We start from the raw sequence: 22229 nt of genomic DNA, 5'->3' as shown, positions 1-22229 counted from the left end.
TAATTTTTGTTCATTTGTTATTTCATGTTTTTAAAAATAAAGCTCACTTAATAGCTTGAAATGCATTTATCTGTGTTTGCTGGTTGTGCTGAAAGCTTCCCACTTATCCTCCATCTTCTGCAGTCGTCGACCTGCGTTGTCATGTGACCTTCTGCATGAGACGGCCACTAGCAGGCAATGCCCGTCTGCTCTTGTTTCTCAACATTTTGACAAGGCGGCTTCATGCAGCACGCTTGTTGCTTTTTTTTTTTCTTTTTTTGCCCACAACGACGTTCGCTCCTTAACCTTCTTCCAAAGAAAGCAAGCAAAATGGTTGCTTCCGCTTCATGCGCAGCAGCTGAGCGTGTGGGAAAGATCATATGGTGTTTGTCGTCTGCATCCGGTGAATTCGCATCTTCTGGCTTCTTGGTGAAGTGACTTCAGCGAGTAATGTTTTCATTGTCTGTTTGCTGTTTGCTTTTCTGTTTGATAGACAAGCACATTTTGTGTCTGTGTGTGTGTGAACATTTGTTTTCTGACCCTCTGAGTCTGATTGCAGTACAACTGTTGTGTTACTCTGGCTTTGGAGTTCTGTTGCACTGTCTTAGGCCGCCCTGAACAACAATGTTTCCTATGTGTTTCCATGTCTCTTTTTAATTTAATGTAAATGCGCAGCGTATCCACATAACATGGTGCAAGCTTCTATGTAGGAAAAATTCATTTTACAAGTGTGGAGGCACGACTCTGTAGTAGTTGGCCGAGCCAACTTTCACCTCCGGAACTTTAAATAATATTTGCTATGACGTGCAGAGTAGAAGTGTGAAGGCAAAACAGGGACAACAGTACAGGCAACAATTGCTAGCTTCTAACTAAAGTGCTTGTCCGTGTCTGTCCTTTCGTTTGTCTTGTTTCCTTTTCACTTCAACTCTACTTGTGATTAAATAGCAACTGCCCACTCTCAAGCATTGCTTATTATTTAAAGTATGCTCATTAATATCTTTAGTATCGCTACTAATCATTACAGGTGCCTATTTGCACAAATGTAATAGAACTAAGAATATAACAGGATGGAGATAAGAGACTTTGATGACTTAGAAAAGAAATGTACATTATATCACAGATGTAACCCACACAGAGTTGTGTGCCATCATGTCCAACACGTATAATATAGCATGACAGACGATCATGCCCAATGAAATCTTCAACTCATTGTTTTACAGCACTCTGGCAGTGCTACAGAAGTTGTACGAGGCTGCATTCAATACATATTGAGAAAATAAGCAGGCCCCAATAATGGCAACCTGACTTCATTCACATTCTCACTATTGAGAATTCCTTATTCTTGCTTTATTATATAAAGCTTTAGTTGCTGCCTTATGTGATCTTTGTAGCGTGGCCAGAGTATTATTAAACAATCTGTGAAGATGCTGAAAGGTTGCGTTGTCCAGTAGCTGTTTGCTGGGCTGCTAAGATATTGTGTTGGTCAGGTAGTCTGCAACAAATGTGCATACGTGTGGAATGTTGCAGGCTCCAGGCACGCAGTGCTCTGTGCGTTCTTTGCTTGCGTGTCATTACCATAAGTGACTGGTTGTGGTCTTGGGCTGTGCTTAAATTTGATTCTCTTGTCTTGGGAGAGTGGGACAGACTACTAGAAATATTGGAACGTTTTAGAAGTAGTGACGTTGGCTGCTGGGCACTCTGCAGTTCTGCAACAATATATTTTGGCTGTCACCAGAATTCTTGAGCAACTAAACCACTCGGTATTGGCTCATTGACTATTTGAGGAACAAATGTGTGTCAGGCATGTCAAAATGCAAACTCGAGATGTGCTTTCACCTCCGTACTATGACTTTTCTCATCTTTATGCTTGTCTCATGGCATGACAGATACATTGTGCATGAATATATATGTACATTTCTTTTATCAACTATTTAATGAGTTAATGTGCTTTACTTCAGTGCTGCTACGACCTAGAACAATGTTTAGAGAAAATCATTATCGTTATGGATTTCATACTTCCGCCATATGATCACCCTCATAGTAGTAAACTATCGGTTTCAGCGTTGACTGTTGATGCCAATAAGCAGCAGGTAACATCTTCATAAATTATCTTGTTTTCTTTTCTTGCTGATATATTTTAATGCACTGAGCGCTCAGTTCAGGCGAAAAGCCCAAGTTATGTTTGATCAACCAAGAATGGAGGTCTTGAGGGTTGTCTCATGAGGCAGTCTCATGAGGGTTGTTCAGGGCTGCTTGAGATTAAATGTGTGGTTGATTTGTTTGACATACACCTCGGGTAGCTTCATACAGTACACTCACATAGTGTTTACTGAGTGTATTCTTGCTCTCACTGAAAAGCACGTGGACTAAAGAGAAGGAGTGGTGGAGAATGTGGGAAGAAGTGCAATCTGTAACTGCTTTTCAAGTGTCGTATATGTCTTGCACACTTTTTGATGGCTCTTTTTACATACTGTGTGGCAGTTTGACAAGATTCGAACATTTTTCTATTTGGCACTAATGCTCAGGTGTTGCAGTGTGGCCAGGAACAAAGCGAATATTGGAACTTAGCGCTGCTTGTCTTCTGTATTACTGTATGTGGCCTTGTACATATGTCACTTGCATATATACAATACATGGATCAAGTTCAGGGGTATCCAAACTTTTTCGCCCTAAAAGCCCGCACCAACTTTCAAAATGCCTACGAATCCCAATGTCTTTGCATCCAGACACACATTCATTAATGATAACAGATGCATGGCCCACAGACAGTAATGACACTCATATTGCAGCATCTTTACTACATTGAGACAAGAACGAAAACAGCGCGTATCCTGGTGCAAACAGTACATTGCTCGGTACATTGTGCTCGCTTGTGCAGTGTGTCAGTTGCACAATCAAAGCTATGCATGCATGCCATGATTAGTTGTAGAAAAGAGATAGCAAGTCAGGGTTAGGATGCCACTAGCAACCAAGTTTGGGAACCCTTGATCTTGAAGTTGGTGCAATAAGGACGAGCAATGAACTGATTTCCATGTTGTCGTGATGGGAAAACTGTACTGTCAAAGTGGCATGCAACCTAACTTAAAAAGAAAAATCTTTTCAGAGTTTCTTGGTAAGACATTAATGCCTGTATAAAGAGCGCTTGCAACTAGAGGCAGCAAGTGCTTTGTAATAACTGCTCCTGGAAGTGCAATTGACATTTTGTCACTGCTTGTTACAAGGACAAGCATTTTGTGGGTCTTGTGGCAGCTGTCTCGGAAGGTGGGATGCTGTCAACGTTGCTTGCGACGTTGCACTAACAAGTACGTTTTGTAGCTTGCTAGCAGTGCACACAATTTTCTTTATTGTAGGGGAAAAGCATACAATTTACTTTTGATGCAGGATATGAACTTTTACACCATGTTATGTCTAAGGCTCTTTTGCAATTTTCAGCTGCAGTGGCTTCATTCTTCAGGGCCAAGTCACAGTGTCCTTTAATTTTTTAACTCTAGCTAATGGATACCATAGCTTTTGGTGGCACCAGTTGAGCTTGTGCTACAAAAAACTGCCTGCCTTGGAGATCTGCTTGTTACGTTTTAAATGCAATGGTGAAAGAAATCTCAGGAGAACTGTTATTTATTTTGAGTGCTACAAAAGCTAAATACTTCGCAAAAAACACAAGCAGAGTGCCTGCTACCTCTTTCTTACCGTCACATGGCTTCTAGCTGGTCACTGAGGCAGCTCATTATTGGAAAGGAAATGTGCATGGTGTCTTAAAAATATTCACGAGGTTTTTCTTTTCTTCCTTTCTTCTTTTTGTGTGTGTGTCTGTGTAGTATACGTATATTTAGCCACCACTTGTAGATTGGAAAGTGGCAGATACCTAGCGAACACTGATATTTACTTTAGTCTTCTGTGCTTTTATAGCATATATATGTTAAAACAATTATAATGAAGTCTGACACCAAAAAAACCTTCGTTATGCTCAGTACAGTAGACCCCCCTTAAAACGAACTCGGAGGGATCATGAAAATTAGTTCATCTTATCAAGTTTGTCTCATCAGAAGAATAATTGACATGACTAGGCGCATCCAAATATCTTACTTCAAAACGGTAAATGAAATAGACTTACAACAGCAGAAAAGTGAAAAGCATTTAGTTACCGAACTTAATAGAAAACTGTCAAGTGGTACTCTTGCTTGGTTTCATCTAGTCTGTGATGGATGTTTGCCGCTTCTGTGCAAATTGGCGAGCAGCCACAAACGACGTCATCTCACTTAATGATCTTAAAAATCCTTCTGTGCCGTCGTGCTGCTGGAAAAAGTTCACTAGGAAGTTCAAGCAGACACCTGCCGCTTCACAGGTCATTGGTGCAGGCTGCAAGCTAGTGAAAGTACAAAGGAGTGCACTGAGCACGCAGCAAAGCAAAGCCGCCAGGAGGAAAGTCTAGCTGATCATTGAGTGAAGTGAGGCACGAGAAACAAGGCAAAGCGTTGCAGTGGAGGAAGGTAGGCGGAGGCGCGCTGCGTTGACCTCCTCTAGCAGTTGCTGCAGGTTTTGTTTGAGATTCAGACGTATGGTCGTATCGTGATAACATCCTCGTGCACCGTACACTGTGTGTGCGATGGTGAACGGACGATGGCGGCTCAATCTCGCGTGCACAAGGGGGGAAGCGGGCCATCTTGCATCGCGTGCATGGCACCGGGAGAGGGGAAGGAGGGGGCATTGTACTTCAGCCGCGCATGGTTGCGCAGGCTTTATTTGAAAGCGATCTGCTTAGGGGGCACAGTCTAGGTGGGCTGATGGCTCGTAGCTTTGCATGTGCCGTGTTTTCACCGCTCAGTTTGCATTGAAGCGATAGACAGCACAAAAGTCACTTCGATCGCTGCTGCTGCCGCGATTCCTCACAGCAGCATTCTGACAGTGTGTGTCTGCGGTCATCGAGTTTGATGTGTCCATGCTTGTTAATTTAGTTAGTAGGTGAATGTGTACAAGGGGGCGTTCTTCTCCGGCGGTTGCTGCGTATGGCGCAGCCGCGCGAGCCCTGTCTTACTACGATCCCCGATGTGAATAGTGTAGGCAACTAGGCGCACCGAGGGCCAAAAGCTTTGTGTGCGCTATAGCACCCATACACTTGTGCATCACCCGCATTCACAAAATGAAACATCACAAACATTTTTGTTTCCTCATCTTGCTTTCGCCTCTGTCCAAGGGCGATGTGCACTGCAGGCCTCTACTAGGGTGCCTCGATGCGCAGGTCCCCAGGCGTATTGTGTGAGGCGATTCGTCTTAAGCATTTTTTTTTTTGCATGGAGTTTGTGGTAAACCAAACAAACGTCCCCATGTTCTTCGTTATATGCGAGAATTTGGCTTGACTGAGTTCGTCTTAACGAGAGTTCACTGTATTCATTATAAGCATTCTTTGTTACACACCAATATTGGCTAGAAAAATCTTTATTCATTATACCCAGTGGTTCATTATATACATGCTATGGCTAGGTTCAGCAGTAGCTGCAAGAGAGGCCTGACAAAAAACAAGGTTTGTTACACCAAATATTCCTTATAAGCATATATTCCTTTATCTGCTGATATCGGCAAGAAAATTTGAATCTACCTATATGTCTAATAATCTATTATATCGGTGTTCATTAAGTTCATGTTCGACTAAAGCTCCAAGTTAAATCTGTGTTAATCTCAGCATTTTTATGCTTCTTTCTTTAGCCAATGAGGAACCTTTGTTAGCAGTATGACTCCCCCTCTCCACTCATCGTACGCAATGAAAGCCTGGTTGTGTTGTGGAGCTTACAGTGTTGGTGCTGTAGTGATCTGAGGGGCTGAAAGCTTTGCACTCCCTAGAGATATTGTGAAGCACAAGTACAATGGGAGCCTTCACCACGCAACCCAGCAAATAACTCGGGTCTTCAGGGAGTGGCCTGTAGACTTTTAGCAAAAGGCAAAAAATTGATTTAATAATCCATGCAAAACTAAATGTATTCATCAATTGTTCGACTGTGGTCAATGTATTTCTTAAGTGTGCATTGCCGAGCACAGTAATCGTTACCATTGTCCTTTTGGGACAGCATAGCAGATTTTAGTTACACTTGGTATCAGAACGGGTGGGGGAATATACAAGTGTCTGCCTACAGATAAATGCAGTGTGCAATGGCTGCAATATTTATTGCTCAGTTTTGCGACACCCTTTGCAGAATCTTCATAGTCAACTGGGGTGGCCACAGCAAATGTTATAGCACTTACTTCAGATAGGCCAGTGTGATTGCAGACTACAAGGATTTGATATGCAAGCAAGCTTCGCACAAGAATGAGGAAGGACTTTGATGCTGTGCAGGATGGCTTTCGGTACCCTAGTTGCTGAATTTCATGGGTGTTTTTGTCAAGTGCACCAGGCGACAGTGAGGAAGCAAAAAATCGGAACAGACGACAATGCTTTGAAGGTTTGATGCACACACTGACAGTAATTTGCCTGCATTACACTTCAATGTTGGAGTTTCAACTAGTCCCTTATTGCTACAATGGACCCTCATTTTGAATTGTTGAGTTTGTGTCTCTGTGTCGTATTCTTTTGTCAGTGATGATGAAAGTACTTAAACAAATATAAAAGCATGGATAGTGTATACTGCTGCCTAATAGCGGCATGTGATGCAATTGCATGAACCACATCGATGTCAGATACGCTGACTGCACTGTGTCTGCTGATCAGGGGTAGGATCAGAAATCATTGTTTGAAACGTGCATTCAGTTTGCGTTCAGTTTTGCCTCACCTGGTTGGCCTAGACCGCACAGATGCCATCAACCGCACCCGTCGGTGTGGCCTAGGCTAATCGTGTGAGGCGAAACTGAACGCACGTTTCAAACAACTATCTTCAATTGCACCCCTGAAGTTGGCCATGCTACGATGTGGTTAACTTGGTATGCCTTGCAGGAAAGCTGACTCAACAATTGAAAGGAGGGTTGATTGGAAAGCCTACACCAAGCAATTACTGAATGATGGTAGCATGGTAGTATTTTGCTATGCCATTTTATTCTATGTGCATGACGGTGAACTGCATTTTCTTTTCGAACTCATGCGTGTGCCAGCTTACATAGCTTCTTGCGCATACTGCTGACAAGGTGCACGTGGGACGTACTTCATCGCATACTTGCAGTGCGCAAAGATAGCTTAACAGCAATTCTTTTGCCATTCTATGTTTAACAGCAAGCGTCGTACACTACAAACTATATGATCTGCACTATTTTTCTACACACACGGTGGGCAAGGCCTCGACCTGAATGTCAACTGTGTTGATGGACCAAACCTTTTTTCTTTTTCTTCTTACTGCAGTTCGAAATTTGTCAGAAGTCCTCTTTCCCCACTCTCCATTTTTCCGTGTTGCGCACAGATGTTGTAATGAGAGTGACAGAACTGTTCACTCATAATCTTTACAGAGCTTTCACACTTCGGTGTTTGGCTTGTGGCTCGCATAGACCTCGCATCGTGCTGTACCGTGGGTGTTTGTAGGTGGGTGGGTGAAGTGCACAGGGCTGCCTTTTGCTGCTGATATTGCAGGCTTCTCGTAATCACCTCTCTCTGTGCTGGCACAAATGGCTGCTATAGATAGCCTCTGATGTGTATGATTTGTTGTGTAAGTTTACAATTATATATATATACCTGTAGCAGACACACTGTGTTGTCGTCTGCTGCATACTGTTATGAAATCTGCAGTCTGTGTGTGGGTGTACACTTCACTCTGCCAAGCACTGCCTCTCGGTGTTCAGACTGGGTCTTTGTGGTATAGTCTTTCATTACAATCATAGAAATAACATTGCTGCTCTTTCAGTGGGTGTATTAAGTCACTTGTACAACTTCTTAAATTTAAGAAAAAAAAGTCGCTGGTATGTACATTTGTTTTTACTGTGCTTCAATAGTTGGCTTCAAGAGAATATGGAAAGCTAAGTTCGCAGTGAGCTGTTCACTTCGCTGGCAAGTTGTACTGCCAATCATTCAGTGGACTCTTCTGCAAATTAAAAGTGGTGAACTGCTTTATGAAAGTTAATATCAAGTCAGTTTAAGCAAATCTCACCATTAAGAGCAAACTTTCTTTCCCATTGCATTGCTAAACTGATAAAGAATTGGGTAAAGAATTGTGCCACAAGGCATTTATTACTGAATGTGTAATGAATGGCTCGTTCATTATAGATTAGTGGACACATGTCAGTGCAGATCAACTCTGTTGTTCAGCAATAGTGCTGAACGGCCACTAAGACCACCTGTGTGATATTGATCTAAATCATCACCCAGAAAGGTAAATTGGTGTTGCATTCTTGAGGATGATTATAGTGCATAAGTAACAGTGCCAACATTATTCTTGTAAAGACAAAACACACAGATAAGAACCCATACTGATAGTTGAACAGCCGGGGAAAAAAAAAAAAAGTAACGCCTTGTCAGGGATATTCCCAGTACACATGTGAAAAGAATGTGAAGTAAAAGCGCCAAATAATTGCAGCACATTGCCCAGTCTCTGCAACTGATATTTTGTTCCAGATATTTGTTTTAGAAAAACCATTCTGAAGAAAACAATTTTTAGCTGAAAGCCACATATACAACTTGCTATTGCGAAGCAAACAGGCTCACCATGGTTGTTCACAGCTTTCCAAATTTGGGAGCCACATTCTTTAGTTGTCTGCCTCTAAGAACTGCTTCAGGATGATGGCCCTAGTTTGCTGCCTTAGACACTGCTGTGCCTCGCGCTGGTGCCTCTTGGTATACCGTGTCTGCAATGTTGAAAGCTGCCAATTGCTCATATTTTCGAATGCAGAGGTTTGGGGTGTTGATGGCTCGCATATTCAAGGAGACAGTGGACCGTGATGAGTGCATTGTCACAGACCTGTCAATTTCTTTTGTTGAAATTTTACTGTTCAACTTTCATGGGTTCTCTAAATATTACTCATGTGACCATCATCCCCCTGGTCAGCTGACAACTGCTAGGGGAGTCAAGCTGTCAAGTGTTTTCACTTGAAGTCTTTTAGGTGTGGGTTGTTGGTGCTCGGAGCAACCTGCAGAATTTTATTTGAGCTTTCTCATAACTTTAGCTGCAGTTCACACAGGTTGGGGTTGATTGATCAGTGTTAGTAATTTAGCAAGAAAATAATTAAATTTAGCAAATTTTTGGGCACCTTAATGGCATCTGTGCTTGTTTTGGAGTCTTAGTGACTTTTATAGTGACATAAATGGACAGTAAATTGCTTTAGCAACTTTAACTGAGTTCAGTGCCTTGTCCCCATTTTATCCTAAGGGTAATATATGCTCCTCCATTTGTCACTACTTCTAAAGACGTATTGAAGAGTTTATTAGTGATCCATCTAGGTACGTCAAAGCACAATCTTCAAATCTGATATTAAGGGAATGTGGGGTTTTCCCTTTTCACATTCCGACCATTGACTCGCACTCCACGAGAGTCAACATAAAGGTCAATTTCGATTATAAAAATCTCTACTTAAAGCTATAGTTTAAAAGGTAATTGAGACTCTATGGACAGCTAAAACATAAGATAATTCTGAGCAACTTATGAAATGACTTTTCACCAAAAATGGTGTGCTTTTAACTATGACCTGGCAACTTTGCCAAAAAAATAAATAGAATTAAGTGGTTGGCCCTTATAGTAGAAGATATCTAGTGCAATGAGTGCAAGGGCTTCATTCTTTGCTTTGCATTTGAGTAAACTAAACTTTGCTTCCTTTTTGGCATAGTAAACAGGAGGTTGCTACGGACCACCAACTATTGCATACCTTGCTAAATTTTATCACGTGCAATTGATGCTACATGAAATGCTTGTTGCATGTACAACACGAATATTCTGTGACAGTGGCCTCATTGCAGGCAGCCATCAAAATCTCGAAAGAGATGCTGTGTTGTAATCGCACTATGCAGATGTCGGGAGCGTAGATCTGATATATTTTCCAGTTAGATGCCTTCGCAATTGCCGCAGCAACGCATACCAATTGCATTCAAGAGCTTGATTGGAACCAATGAGACATCTTCTATACAGGCTGCCTGTAGTGTATGCTGTTGTAATGTTGAAAGCTGTGTATGAAATAAATATTTTACAAAGGCAAACAGTGTGAGGCTTCTGTGATTCTGTTATCGAATTCAATGTGTTGCAGCTGCCTTAATTCCAATTCAAAGCAATGCAACAGTAATACGCAAGTATTATTGACCACCATTTTGTGTGCACTTAAGAATTTATGGCACATTCAGATGGTCATTTGAGAGTGCTCTGATGGTCGTGTAAAACGACATTGAAGCTGTATTTGACGAACTTTGGTAGCATTATTCTGGTTTTGTTCACATTATAGGAGTGTGCTTATTATTATAGGTCACCTGCGAAAAGTATGGGAACAGTTATCCTTTCCTTAAGGCTCTGGTGTACCTTGTATTTACAGGCTGTGCAATAGCTTACAGTTTCAAGGACAACTCTGCATCATTACCCAATTGTAAAAGTTGCAGTTGATCACTAGTAGCTGATGATCACTACATTCAAAACTCTGGGATCCTTGTGGCAGTCGCCCTGACCAACTTATTTCCTTCAAGGCTAAATGAAATGGTCGCACTCATTTGCTCTCCAACAGTGTGTTGGGAGCCACTGTGCACTATACCACGAGTGGCACATTGGACGTCGCAGTTAAATTGTACTATTGTGCGTGGCGGCATTCCGATTCCAAGTAAGATACATTATCCAACATTTTATAGCACCTGAATGCAAAGATTTGTACTGCATGTCTGCCGTGCAGGCTCAGTAATGTAGAGATTGACAGCATAGGTAATTATACTAGTTCTAGGATGTTCTAATGGTTAGGCCAGGCTGTTTCATGCAAAGGGAAATGTCTGACACGTGTTCTTTTATATAGAAATTAGATGTGGGTTGAATTGCAAGATGTCATTCCAGGACTCTCGGAATATGCAGCAATGCATATGCAAGCAATTTAAATGTGGGCTTAAGTTCATTTCTTTTTATCGCTTTCTTCAATTATGTAGTTTAAAAGGTCTCGTAATGAAGAAAATTCTGTCCGTCCTTGTGGCTCATTTTTTGGTATCCGCGGGAGAATTGAGCCAACCTTCAGTTTGAATTCTTCTAGCTGAAAAGGTGAGGAAGAAGACAATCAGTGGCAGTAACAACTAGGCCTCGTACAGAGTATGGCTAGAAGTGCCACAAAAAGCTCAAGCAGCTAGGAGCAACGTACAGTCACCCACACTTAAAGGTATGTTTGATTTGCCTGCACCACCTGAACCCATTCATGAGGTGTTGCACACTACCATTCATTTCGGCAGTGCAGCAATGGCACCTTCTGAACCGCATCGTTCGTTTCAAATGTCACATTGTGCCTGCACCGAAGAAATCAAGCTGCACAATTTCATAACTTGTGAGCCGCCGTGAACTGGTTCACAGTAGTGCAGACGAATCGAACGGACCCTATGCCTAGAGTGCTAGAGCACTGGGCTACAAAGCAAACAATGCAGCTGCTGGGTTCAAGGTACCAGGCTGCCACTTCATTGCTTGTACATCCTTGCGACTACTGCTGGTCACAAGCATCGTCTCTCAATTTGGCCAGCAACATGCAGGTATAGATTTCTTCGAATTTGTGTGCACTGACTATGTGCTTTAGACAAGCGTGGTCGACTGTGCTATGAATACGAAACTCGTCTCCATTCAATGCTTTGCATTGCAAAGACGTTTAACGTAGTTCTAACACAGGCGCTAAGCAATGCATTTATCTGCTTACCATACTATGTGCCAACATCCAGTTTTGCTCTATTCATGCACCAGGAGGTAAAAAAAAAGCATCTATGCACAAGTGGCAGTGGTATCGTAAACGTGGTCTCACATTTGAAACTCCTATCGCCTTCCACGCCAGGAAGCAGAATAGAGAGAACCCTGTCACAGAATAAAGCGTTCCCCTTCCAAGGGCTCGCAACGCGAGCTTAGATCCGCTTTCGTGGAGCTTCTGCGAAGCAGTCAAGCCCTGCGGGTGAAAACACGAGGTGGTGAGTAAATTTGCGTATGACGTGACGAGATCACCACAGTCCTCTCGAAGAAATTTTTACATCGCCTACCTCGGCAAAAGTTTCGGGGTCGCGTTTCTTTGCCTGCGCCAACGTCATACCGAAGCCGAAGATTGCCGCAGCTCCAGCGACCCCAAACAGAAACGCAGCTTCTGAAACCAATGCAACAAATTCGTTGCTGCCTGCCCTAGCACCACACACCATCACACACGCTTTCTACGAAATCCATTCGAACTGTGCTACACTTCTACGAGTGTGCTTCTGATAGGCGTATATTGCTACCTGCATATTTCTTCCCTCTGACATTATTGCAGTCATCAGTTCTTTCAACAGCTTCTGAATTCTGATCCATCAGCAACCTTCAGAAACAAACAATGCTCAAAACTTTCGTAGGACCATAGTACACGTGCCGCCGCGCTGCTGAACACATTTGTTTTCATTTCTAAAGGACTGGCACCGTAGTCGATTTTGGTGGGAGGTTGACTTGTTTTGGCGGCACATGGCAGCACTGTCAATGCAACTAAGCACAAACAATTGTTTATAATCAGTTATCAAAGGTCTATATTTCTACTCTATGCAATTATACGACGTTATTATTAGTAATGTTTATTTATTTGAAATGAAACCTGTGAATAGTTAAAATTAATACATTTTATAGCGCACTCTTGCGGGCTAGTGTCCTACATCTTGGGTGGGCAATACCGCTGATACTGCTTCTGCTGCTTGTGCTTGCATTTCTGACGTGAACCTGCTGGTGAGGCCGACTCGAAGTTGCCTGTCTGCGAAATATGTGTTCTTCTAACCGCTCGAACCTCTCCGGAATGTAAGCTGTTTTTCACCGAACCGCTCGTGGCAATGTCCCGTCAGCCGTTCTCCCTCTCCGAACGTCGTGACTGTACCTCGTTGTGACCCCTTTGCCGTGTGATGTGTGGATGGACGGTGTTTTCGTCGAGGTTACGCGTCTCCCTAAGCCTAGCCCATGCTCCGATCCATCTCTACGGCCTCATGAGCGTTGATTCCTGCTCGAGAAAGCCCTAGGGGATCGCCGATTGGGAGACGAAGCTCGAGAGCATCGGCCGCGCAGCCGCCGACCCATGGTAGGAGAGACCGCTTACTCCAAAGTTTCTACCGCACTGCCGTCCGGCGTACCCGCCTTCGTGGAGGGCCGCCGCAAAGGTAACATGCCTCAAGTCGTCAAGAAATGGCAAGTCTTCCCAGGAAGAAACAAGTTCTACTGCGATGGCAGGCTCATGATGGCGCGACAGACGGGTGTGTTCTACGTCACCGTCGTGCTGATCGTCGGAACGTGCACTCTATTTTTTGTGTGCGAGTGAGTATGTGTCCCAAAACAGCACACCGCCTGGCAGCCTTCGGTCTGTCAGTTGATCCGCACTTTGTTGTCTGCTTCGTGAACCGGTCATGTGTGTCGACAGGTGTACGCAATTAGTAGGCCGACGTCAGTGCTTCTAGGCCAACGACAACGCCAGTACCGCGTTATCATTTCAAAGCACCACTTTGTATCCAGCGAACCTGTCCTTCCACTTCGCTCACGCCGTTTTGCACCTTCTTAATAGTGTTTAGCGGTCGCCCGTTTACGTCCACATCCGCACACGCTCCGATAATTGGGTTTAGACCATAGCATTGGCGCACGTAGCAGGATCGTTACACGGACTTACTTTGCCGGATTTTTCGGGGGATCCTCCCGTCTTTTTCAATAATTTCGCACTGCTCGTGCACCGAGTGCTTGGCTTTGTGACTCTCGGGTTAACTTTCGGATATCGTAACGTGCCTTGACTCTAATGGCGGATATACGCAACACCCACCAAGCGATTATGCTCGTCATTTTTGACGGTTGTGCATGCGCTATTGCTGTACTCGAGGAACTGCACAGGTTGTCATAGCAAAAGAAAAAAAAAACAACAAGATAGAGGACATTCATTGGCACTCTGTGTCTGTAAGCATTATCTGTGAGGAACTCATTATTTCTCAGTGATATTAGGAACACATTTGTTACTCTCGCTTATATATCAATTGAGCGTGTGGGTTTCCCCACCTGGTCTTTTTCACACATGCAACGTATGTAGCAGCATCCTTACATTTTATAGCAGTGACACTCTTGGACTGCGTACATATTTTTTTGCTTATTTGCTTGCTCCATCCATTTTGTTTGTCATATTCGTGTGGTGCATCTTATTGTGCAGCTGCCCTTACCTGACTCGTGAGATCAGCCCAGCAATCCCAGCAGTGGCAGCAGTCTTGTTCCTCTTTGTGATGTCTGCGCTGTTTAGGACTAGCTTCAGTGACCCTGGAGTCATTCCTAGGGCCAGTGCTGAAGAAGCGGCAGACATAGAAAAACAAATAGGTGAGACAATGGCCTTACCCATGCATTGCACGCCAGCATATATTTCAAGTTCTTGTACAACTGCATTGATTGTGTTCTGAAATGCTGGACAGGGCTTGGAACAAGTCCCCCTGTTATAATGTGTAATATGCGGGACGATTTATTGTACAGCGCATGTTATTTGAGAAGTTAGTGTTGATGATATTTAAAACCTTACTAGCCTTAACGGAACACTAGCTTAAAAAAAAATGAGACTGCAGTACTTCAGTGATAGAAATGTCTCGGGATGCACATGTGCTAGTGTTTAGACTTGGCTGCATCATACATTCCACAATATTGCAATATAAAGCTTAATGTGTGCAAGTAATGAAATAGAAAGGAAAAAGCTTTTTATGTTGCTCTATTTGTATGACATCCCTATTTTTAAGGCTCGTAATCTTCATATACAACAATTCTTTGTGATCACATGGGATTATTGGATGTGGGCTCCCAATTAGAGGTGCCTTCAAATATGAAATTCCTTTGAATACAGATTATTTCTAACTTTCCCAGTTTACTGTTTTCCATAATTCAAGGCACCTCAACCCGAAATCTTTACAGAAGTAGAAAGGAGCTTGGTGTGTCCAGTGACTGTGCGCACACCCATGCACATGTTAAAGAACCCCAGGTGTTCAGTGCAAGTCTAGAACACTCAGCTACATTGCCATTTAATAGCCTTTCAATAGTCAGTGCCTTTCATGTTGTAGTAATTGTGCATTAGTGATTAGCAATTGCATATATAAGCACCACTTCATGAGTGACCAAAGGGGGGAGACAAACTTGCATGCACAGTGAGCGCATCTGTGCTAATGTGTTTATTGGCTAAGTTAGTCATAGAGTGTGTCATAGATTGTGTTAGTCATAGATAGCATTTCAGTGAGCACTTGCACACACGTAAGCACTGGCAATGCAAATAAGCAGTGTTGAGTTATGGCCCATTTTAGCAAAAAAGCAAAGTACTGCGAGAGAGAGGTCGAGTGCGGACAATATATTTTCAATCTTTATGTGTTGGGCAGAAAGTGCTTGCTGTTTCAACATTACCTTGTTTCTTTTGTGACACCTGGCAGAGCCATATGGGGAGAGCACCTGCATAAATTTAGTTATGAGCATTTTCAAACTACTTTAAAGGCAATTTTCTTTTGGGGAAAAACTGCTTTATCAAAACTTGGAAATGTTTTTTTTTTTTTTTTTTTTTTATTTAGTGGCCAAATCTCAGATGCAACTCTGAGGTCTGTGTTAAAGCCTACTTCAATTTAATCATGTGTATGTGGCAAGCCTGAGATTAGTGTAAAACTCCTGTGTGACGAAGTATATAAGCGAGCTCAAATGATACAAGCCACTCCATCACAGATATTGCTCACCCCTGGCCTTCTCTTCATATGGAGCGAAAAACATACTATACTATAAGAGTAATGAATAAAGGGAGAATCAGACATCCACCCGCCTTCCACATTCACTTTATTCACATCCACATTCCCTTTATTAATTACTTCTCTCCACCTTGCGGGTTTCCGCAGAACTACTACGTCAAATATAAGAGTAATGTTGTAGTACAGGTATTAGGCCACAAAGGCATTTGACTGTGTTTCCACATGGCTTTTCACCGCTAAGATACAAACACTTTCCATGACAGAGGTGCCAAATGGGTCAAGTTCCCCGACGTTCCGGCCGCCTCCCCGTACCAAAGAAGTGGTCGTGAGCGGCCAGACAGTGAAGCTCAAATATTGCTTTACGTGCAAGATATTTCGGCCTCCGAGGGCTTCGCATTGCAGTCTCTGTGACAATTGTGTTGGTGAGCCTCCGTCCATTTTTTTTTTTTTTTTTGTCTGATTGTTCAGTTCATTAGTGTACATGTCCTAGAATGTTTACAGAATAGACTGATTTTACCACGTTCAGAGTGCTGCTGGCTAGCTGACACCATGATGACAGTAGGCCTCTTCGCATTCGCGATGTGCTCTCTCTGCTAATATGAAAGGGAAAACCAGATTTATGTTCAAAGTCAATAATTTTCCTTGTACGTGCTTGTATTGAGAAAAGTTTTTCTGAGCAGAATTCTTCGACAGGAAAACAGAATAACAAATACCAGTGAGTGAGGTTCCGACTTGTTGCAAGAATCGCTGCTTGAACACAGATGAAGTGTTACCTTTTATATTGGTAGAGTGTGTCTTCAAAGGAACATCAAGTGAAGGGCCTAGGAGAATGCCACTGGATTTTAGGGAGTTGCGATGTGTGTCTCCTCAGCTCCACCGCTGTTGTAGAATCTATTCTCATATACCTGCCTTTTGATCTTGTCAGGGTGCAAACACGCATACTTCTTACTATAGTTACCTTCCTATCTGCTACAGACTACTCCTATGTGCATGCTTTGCAGCAGCAGTGGTGTAATTTTGTGAAACTCACGAAATTAGTTTATTGGTTAATTTAGCACAGAGCTAAAGAGCAGGAGATGAGGGCAGTGACACAGAATTACTTCTTTATATAGAATTGACTAATATTGTAAGATGACCATCATTGCTACTCAAACACAGGAGCCATAAATTGTTGTGCCCACCCTTGGTTTATCCAAATAGTGGTCCTCCAGTCTAGTGGACATATTTCACAAGTTCATCCATGTTGCCAATGTCTCTTTAGCAACTCTGCCTGTAGCTGTCTGGTTTGCCGTGCTGCTGACACTTTCTTCTCTTCTTCTTTTTTTTTTATTTTTGTACAAACTTGAAAAACTAGAAGGATGTAAGACCTCTTTATGTGTTCCTTGAACAATAGTTTTTATGGACACCAGTATAAATTGCTGGCAAATCTGCAATTTGGCTAACGTTGACACTTGACCTAACATTGCTTCGCACCTGAGCAGAGTGGCTAGATGGTGAGTAATGCTGTAATCATGGTGCGAGCAGTAATTGTGCATTTTTGCATCTAGGCAAAGTCTTACTTTCCAGGCTGTGTTTCCTCAGACTCAGTTGTAGTGTCTGAATGCTCATTATCCACGGCACCTCAGCATATCTTTCTAGAGCTTCATCTTGCCTTCTTCCGGCACACCTGATGTCAAAATTCGCAGCGAGTTTGGGTATCTACAGAGTGGTCAATGCTGATTGTGATTTACAGTCGAAGCTGCGTATATCGATCCCACTTAGAACAAACTTTTGGATATTACGAACAATTCCTCAGCCAAAATGGGAAAATGTTTCACAAGGAGTCTTTAAGAGAACTGCCCCTTATAACAGTCTGGCACCCGAAGGGACTACGAGCCGCAGATTTGCCCGAGTTATTTTGATACCGTCTGCCGTAAACTTCATAGCTCACTCAAGCATTTTGTATACTCCAGGAGCTTTACCTACAACCACATTGGCAGCTTGACAAACTTCTGGAGTTCGGTTGTTGGGCGGAAACTACTTGGAGCTAAATCGCCAATTTCTGCGAGTAAATGTTGTGCACGTAATTTTTGGCAATACAGCATCTCTTCTGTGTGTTGTTGACTTCTATATCAGTAGTTTCGAGGGCAAGTTTAACTATTATGTATGTCTTATGTGGGGAACACACTTTGTGCAATTAAGGCATTCGTTGTATCTGGGCTCGACTGTAGTTTAAAATGTGCACATGCTGCAGCTTCATGCCTATAACCCCACACGCCAACCACAGCCCTCGGAAAGGAAAACTACACTTATAATCGCATGCAATAACCTTCAAATCTTTAGGAAAGAAACGCTGCATGATTATGTGTAAGAAGCAAAGCTTCAGAAATGATTTTGATTTGTATGTCCAGCCATTAGTGCCTTCATCGCTGCCCTATGTTTAAAGATAGCGTAGTTCCGTGAAAATGCATAGCACATTTCTGCGTTTGAATACATCATTTTTTAAATGGTTTGTGTTGGGTTAAATGTGTAAAAGTACAGTATATGTTTGACTGAAGCCTGTGCATTTCCCTTGGCTTCATCTATAGCAATCATTTTGTCATTTTGCTATTGTATGCTCCATGGTCAGCTGACTGTGGGATGCCAACAGATCCTTTCTTCTTTCATGAAGCACCAGTAAGCATTGTAATATTATTTTTTTCTTTCAGAGAGGTTTGACCACCACTGCCCTTGGGTGGGCAACTGTGTAGGAAAAAGAAACTATCGGTACTTTTACATATTCATCATTTCACTCGCTTTCCTGTGTGTCTTCGTATTTTCCTGTGTCATCACGCACATTGTTTATGGTGAGTTATGGCTTTGCCTCTCCATTTTGTCACTCTATTTTTGGTGAAAAGAATGCTGTAGTGTGGGTACTTAATGCTTTTCATCTGTGTTCCTGAAACTGAGGTGTAATGAAACCACTTTACTGAAAAGTAGTCAGGACAGAGCTGATCAGTGAATGATTAGGTAGAAAGGTGGGCTAGTTGGTTGCTACAGCTTGTGTTCATGCCAGGTATTTCAGTGAACATTTTCAAGAATTGGTAAATTGCCTGTGGCAGATAACACAATTCTCATCCATGAGCTAGTCTACTCAAAGAGGTGGACATTACTCTCACAAAAATTTGAAATGCGTAATCAACTAATCAACAAAAGTTCACTAATGAATTGTTTAACTATTCACCTTATGACACATATTGCAGTTTACAAATTCTAGCTGGGAACTGAGTTCGCAAAGCGGATACACTTGGAACAAATTCTCAAGATGACACCAGTCTTGAGATATTAATTCCCGAACTTCGTGGAGAAATGCATTGACATTCCAGTTACTTCTGTGCTTCAATGCGTAAAACAGTGTTTTGTTAAGCAAGTAAGTGGAGTGACAGTGCATTTTTACTGCAGGTTTGATGGCACACATCTCGTAACATTGTATCATCCGCACAATTCTTTTCAAGCGTATGCATGCTTTGCAGTCTCACCCTCTAGAATTTTCAAATTGCAATATGTGCCTTAAGATAATTAGTTCAGAGCTTAAGTAGTGATTTTTTTTAAATAAATCAATTATTCATTTCAATTTTTTGTGCAAGTAATGTCCACCTCTTCAAGTAGACCAGCCGATGGACTAGATTGTCCTATCTGTCACAATCAATTTAAAATAATTTTTGACAGTATTCACTAAAACATCCTGTATATTTACAGTGCAATATTGAAAATGTGCATAAAAAGAAACAAAATAAGTGGGAGAAATTCACTTTGGCATTCATATGGGAAGCACAAAATTGAACAAAACACACACTCAAAGATAGAAATGAAGTTCATTCAATTTATTTCATTTCATTCTTTGTGTCCATGTCTTCAGTTTAGTACTGCCAGTATGAATACAAGTGAATGTCTGTTTATTTTACTGTTTGTCTTATTAATGTGGTGGCAAAGTTCAAATAGTAAACAAACAAATTGTTACCGTTGGTTATTTTCATGGCTATGGTCATTCACACCAGTACATTGTTCATGACAGTACATCGAACTTATAATGGTGGCTACTAATGATATCAGCCATTATAAAAAAACGAGATTAACTGGAAAATCACACCTATACTTAGCATTAAATTCTTGAAGCTTGCATTTCAGTTCATCAGTCACTCTGTGATCACTTAGGAAGGGACTCGTACGTAACGAATTGCATGTAACCAACTGCCAACCAATCGCATTTTTTGATTGAGTAACTGCAGTCTTGTGTGCGAGGTACTCGTACAATACATCAACTACACTTTTTGAATGAGGTGATTGTAATTGGTTACTTTTTTCTGTAATGTGCACAACTCTGGTTAAGAGTGCCTCTGAACCTTTAATTAAGCATATACAAAACAGGCAGTTGGTTGAAATAGCACATTTTTTGGGGTTGGCTGTTTACCATATAGGAGTAGGGTTGTGTTGTATAAATTACAGGAATTGCTTCGGACATTGCAACGTGACTTCAGGCATTGGTACTTATATTTCCTGCCTTTGTATGCATTCCAGTTGCCCGTGAACATGAGTCATACCTAGAGGCTGTGAAGGAATCCCCTGCGAGATATCCTTTGTGCTTATCACCTGTGTTCCCAAGGTAATGGGTTGCTAACCTTGAGATTATGGGCTTTTGAGTTCAATCCTTTCTTCTTTTAGCTTTATATCTTTATTCTTTCAGACGGAAATGCCTCAAGTTTAGTCAGCATTCAGTCATGGAATGCCCTTCTCTTTCTTCTTTTTTTTTTATGTAGCAACCTATTCCACTTGGTGCAGTGTGAAAAGGACAATACATAGAAACACAAACTTAGTTTAGTATGATTAAGTAGTCTTCCTTAACTCTATTTTCGTTACTTGTGCTAGGAAGTTAATACCAGAAGAGAAAATAATGAATGGCAAGCTTGAATGTTTTTAATTTTACTTCGGTGCACCAGTGAGGCATAACCTGCCATGGTTCCTCAGTGGCTATGGTGTTGGGCTGGTGAGCACGAGGTCGCGGGATCGAATCCCGGCCGAGGCGGCGGCATTTTGATGAGGGCGAAAGGCAAAAACACCTGTGTACTTAGATTTTGGTGCACGATAAAGAACCCCAGGTGGTCGAAATTTCCGGAGTCCCCCACTATGGCATGCCTCATAATCAGAAAGTGGTTTTGGCATGTTAAACCCCATAACTTAATTTAATTTTTAACCAGTGAGGCATCACAAATTTCTAAGTATATTCTTGTATTTGGACTGTTGCGGTGCAGAAAATATTCTCAAAATTTGCTAGGTTGAATCTATGGTTCGTTTGGAGTGTGCCATTGTGTTTATCTAGCATCAAACAATTAACTCTACCGGAGTAGATGAGGTCAGAATTTTTGATGTCATACTGAGCTTGCGTAGCAGCTTCAAAGCAACATCGCCATTCATATTTCGTTTTTATGTTTTTTTTTTCTCATTTACTATGCCTCTTCTCACAGTAATATTGCCCATTCTGCTATTGCAAACCTGTAATTTACTTATACACCACAACTTCATTTTCTGATCGGTGTTCCTTTAATTAAGGCAAATGTTTTTTAAGCATTTCCTGCTGCTACTGCTTCTACTCCTTGACTTGCCATCACTGTGGTTGAAGGAGTGGTATGCTTCTTCTCTGTATGGTCCATCATGGGTCTGGCGGGTTTCCACACCTACCTCACTACTTCCAACCAGACTACCAACGAAGATGTAAGCTGCTGCCTTTCTTTTCTGTGCGTTCTTGCTTCACTTGTGTTTCAACTTTCGTGTGGCAAACGATACAATGTGCGAACATGTCTGCAAGATGGTTGCACTGACTGTTTACAATACAAGTTTTGCCCATAAAACTGCACTACACAGCCATCAGTGCCTCAATGCTCCAGAACATACATTAGCAACAATGCGTAAAAGGTTGGAGACAACGTAGAGAAAGACAAGGAAGCAACACCCTTGTCTTTCCTTGTCTTGTGTCCCCGTTCTTTTGCGCATTGTTTATAGTGAACCTGTTCTGACTTACCAGACTTACAGTTGCCCAAAACATACTAGTTCCTAAAGCGCGACAACATTACAAAAAAGTTGCCTCTATCGTGAGGTCACTGAAATAAGCAAACCTTTCAGCAGCTGGCGCATTTATACAAATTCTGTTTGAGTTCGTCGTCCCTGCCATACTTGCCATTGCATTCTTAGATTGTCACTGAGAATACAGTGGAAACCTGGTTATATGACCCCCGGTTTTGCGTCGATTAGGGTTTTACGATGGATTAGCGCAGTGCCGGCGAAGTCCCCATAGAAGCAATGCATTAAAAACCCCAGTTATCCGACGCAATTTTATGCCTGACCTGCGTTATACGACGACCCTCGCGTTTCTCTCTCCCCCACCAGCAGCCGCCCGCGGCGCTCACTGTGCTGAAATAGCGCCTTTTCTTCTCCACAATCACTTTCTCCC

The 22229-nt window shown here is 42.2% G+C and overlaps 3 protein-coding genes across 5 annotated transcripts in view; 2 read left to right on the top strand and 1 right to left on the bottom strand.

Annotated features, from left to right (window-relative positions):
- Window positions 1-10072, top strand: part of LOC126521484 (X-linked retinitis pigmentosa GTPase regulator-like) — a 42172-nt gene extending 32100 nt beyond the window's left edge. The window contains exon 18 of the mRNA XM_050170198.3: window positions 124-10072. Coding sequence (XP_050026155.1) covers window positions 124-147 — 24 coding nt within the window. The 3' untranslated portion in view covers window positions 148-10072. The remainder of the gene's footprint in view (window positions 1-123) is intronic.
- An 878-nt stretch (window positions 10073-10950) lies between these two features.
- Window positions 10951-12486, bottom strand: LOC126521493 (transmembrane protein 242). Its single transcript, XM_050170209.3, has 4 exons — window positions 12299-12486; window positions 12068-12168; window positions 11839-11976; window positions 10951-11091 (listed from the first exon to the last, which is right to left on the bottom strand). The coding sequence occupies exons 1-4, from the start codon at window positions 12366-12368 to the stop codon at window positions 10957-10959; spliced, it is 444 nt and encodes a 147-aa protein (XP_050026166.1). The 5' UTR covers window positions 12369-12486; the 3' UTR covers window positions 10951-10956.
- Window positions 12487-12691: 205 nt separating this feature from the next.
- LOC126521489 (palmitoyltransferase ZDHHC18-like) overlaps window positions 12692-22229 on the top strand; it is a 28922-nt gene continuing 19384 nt past the window's right edge. For all 3 annotated transcript variants that reach the window (XR_007597240.3, XM_050170206.2, XM_055066042.2), the window contains exons 1-6: window positions 12692-13346; window positions 14218-14378; window positions 16030-16188; window positions 18454-18591; window positions 20303-20354; window positions 21391-21493. Coding sequence is in view for 2 of the 3 variants with exons in the window: in XM_050170206.2 (XP_050026163.1) it covers window positions 13111-13346; window positions 14218-14378; window positions 16030-16188; window positions 18454-18591; window positions 20303-20354; window positions 21391-21493 (849 nt within the window). In the remaining variant the exon portion in view is untranslated. The remainder of the gene's footprint in view (window positions 13347-14217; window positions 14379-16029; window positions 16189-18453; window positions 18592-20302; window positions 20355-21390; window positions 21494-22229) is intronic.

This window comes from Dermacentor andersoni, chromosome 6 (assembly GCF_023375885.2).
Source record: "Dermacentor andersoni chromosome 6, qqDerAnde1_hic_scaffold, whole genome shotgun sequence".
Taxonomy (NCBI): domain Eukaryota; kingdom Metazoa; phylum Arthropoda; class Arachnida; order Ixodida; family Ixodidae; genus Dermacentor; species Dermacentor andersoni.
The sequence above is the reverse complement of the archived record's forward strand: the minus strand, read 5'-3'. Positions and strand labels throughout refer to the sequence as shown.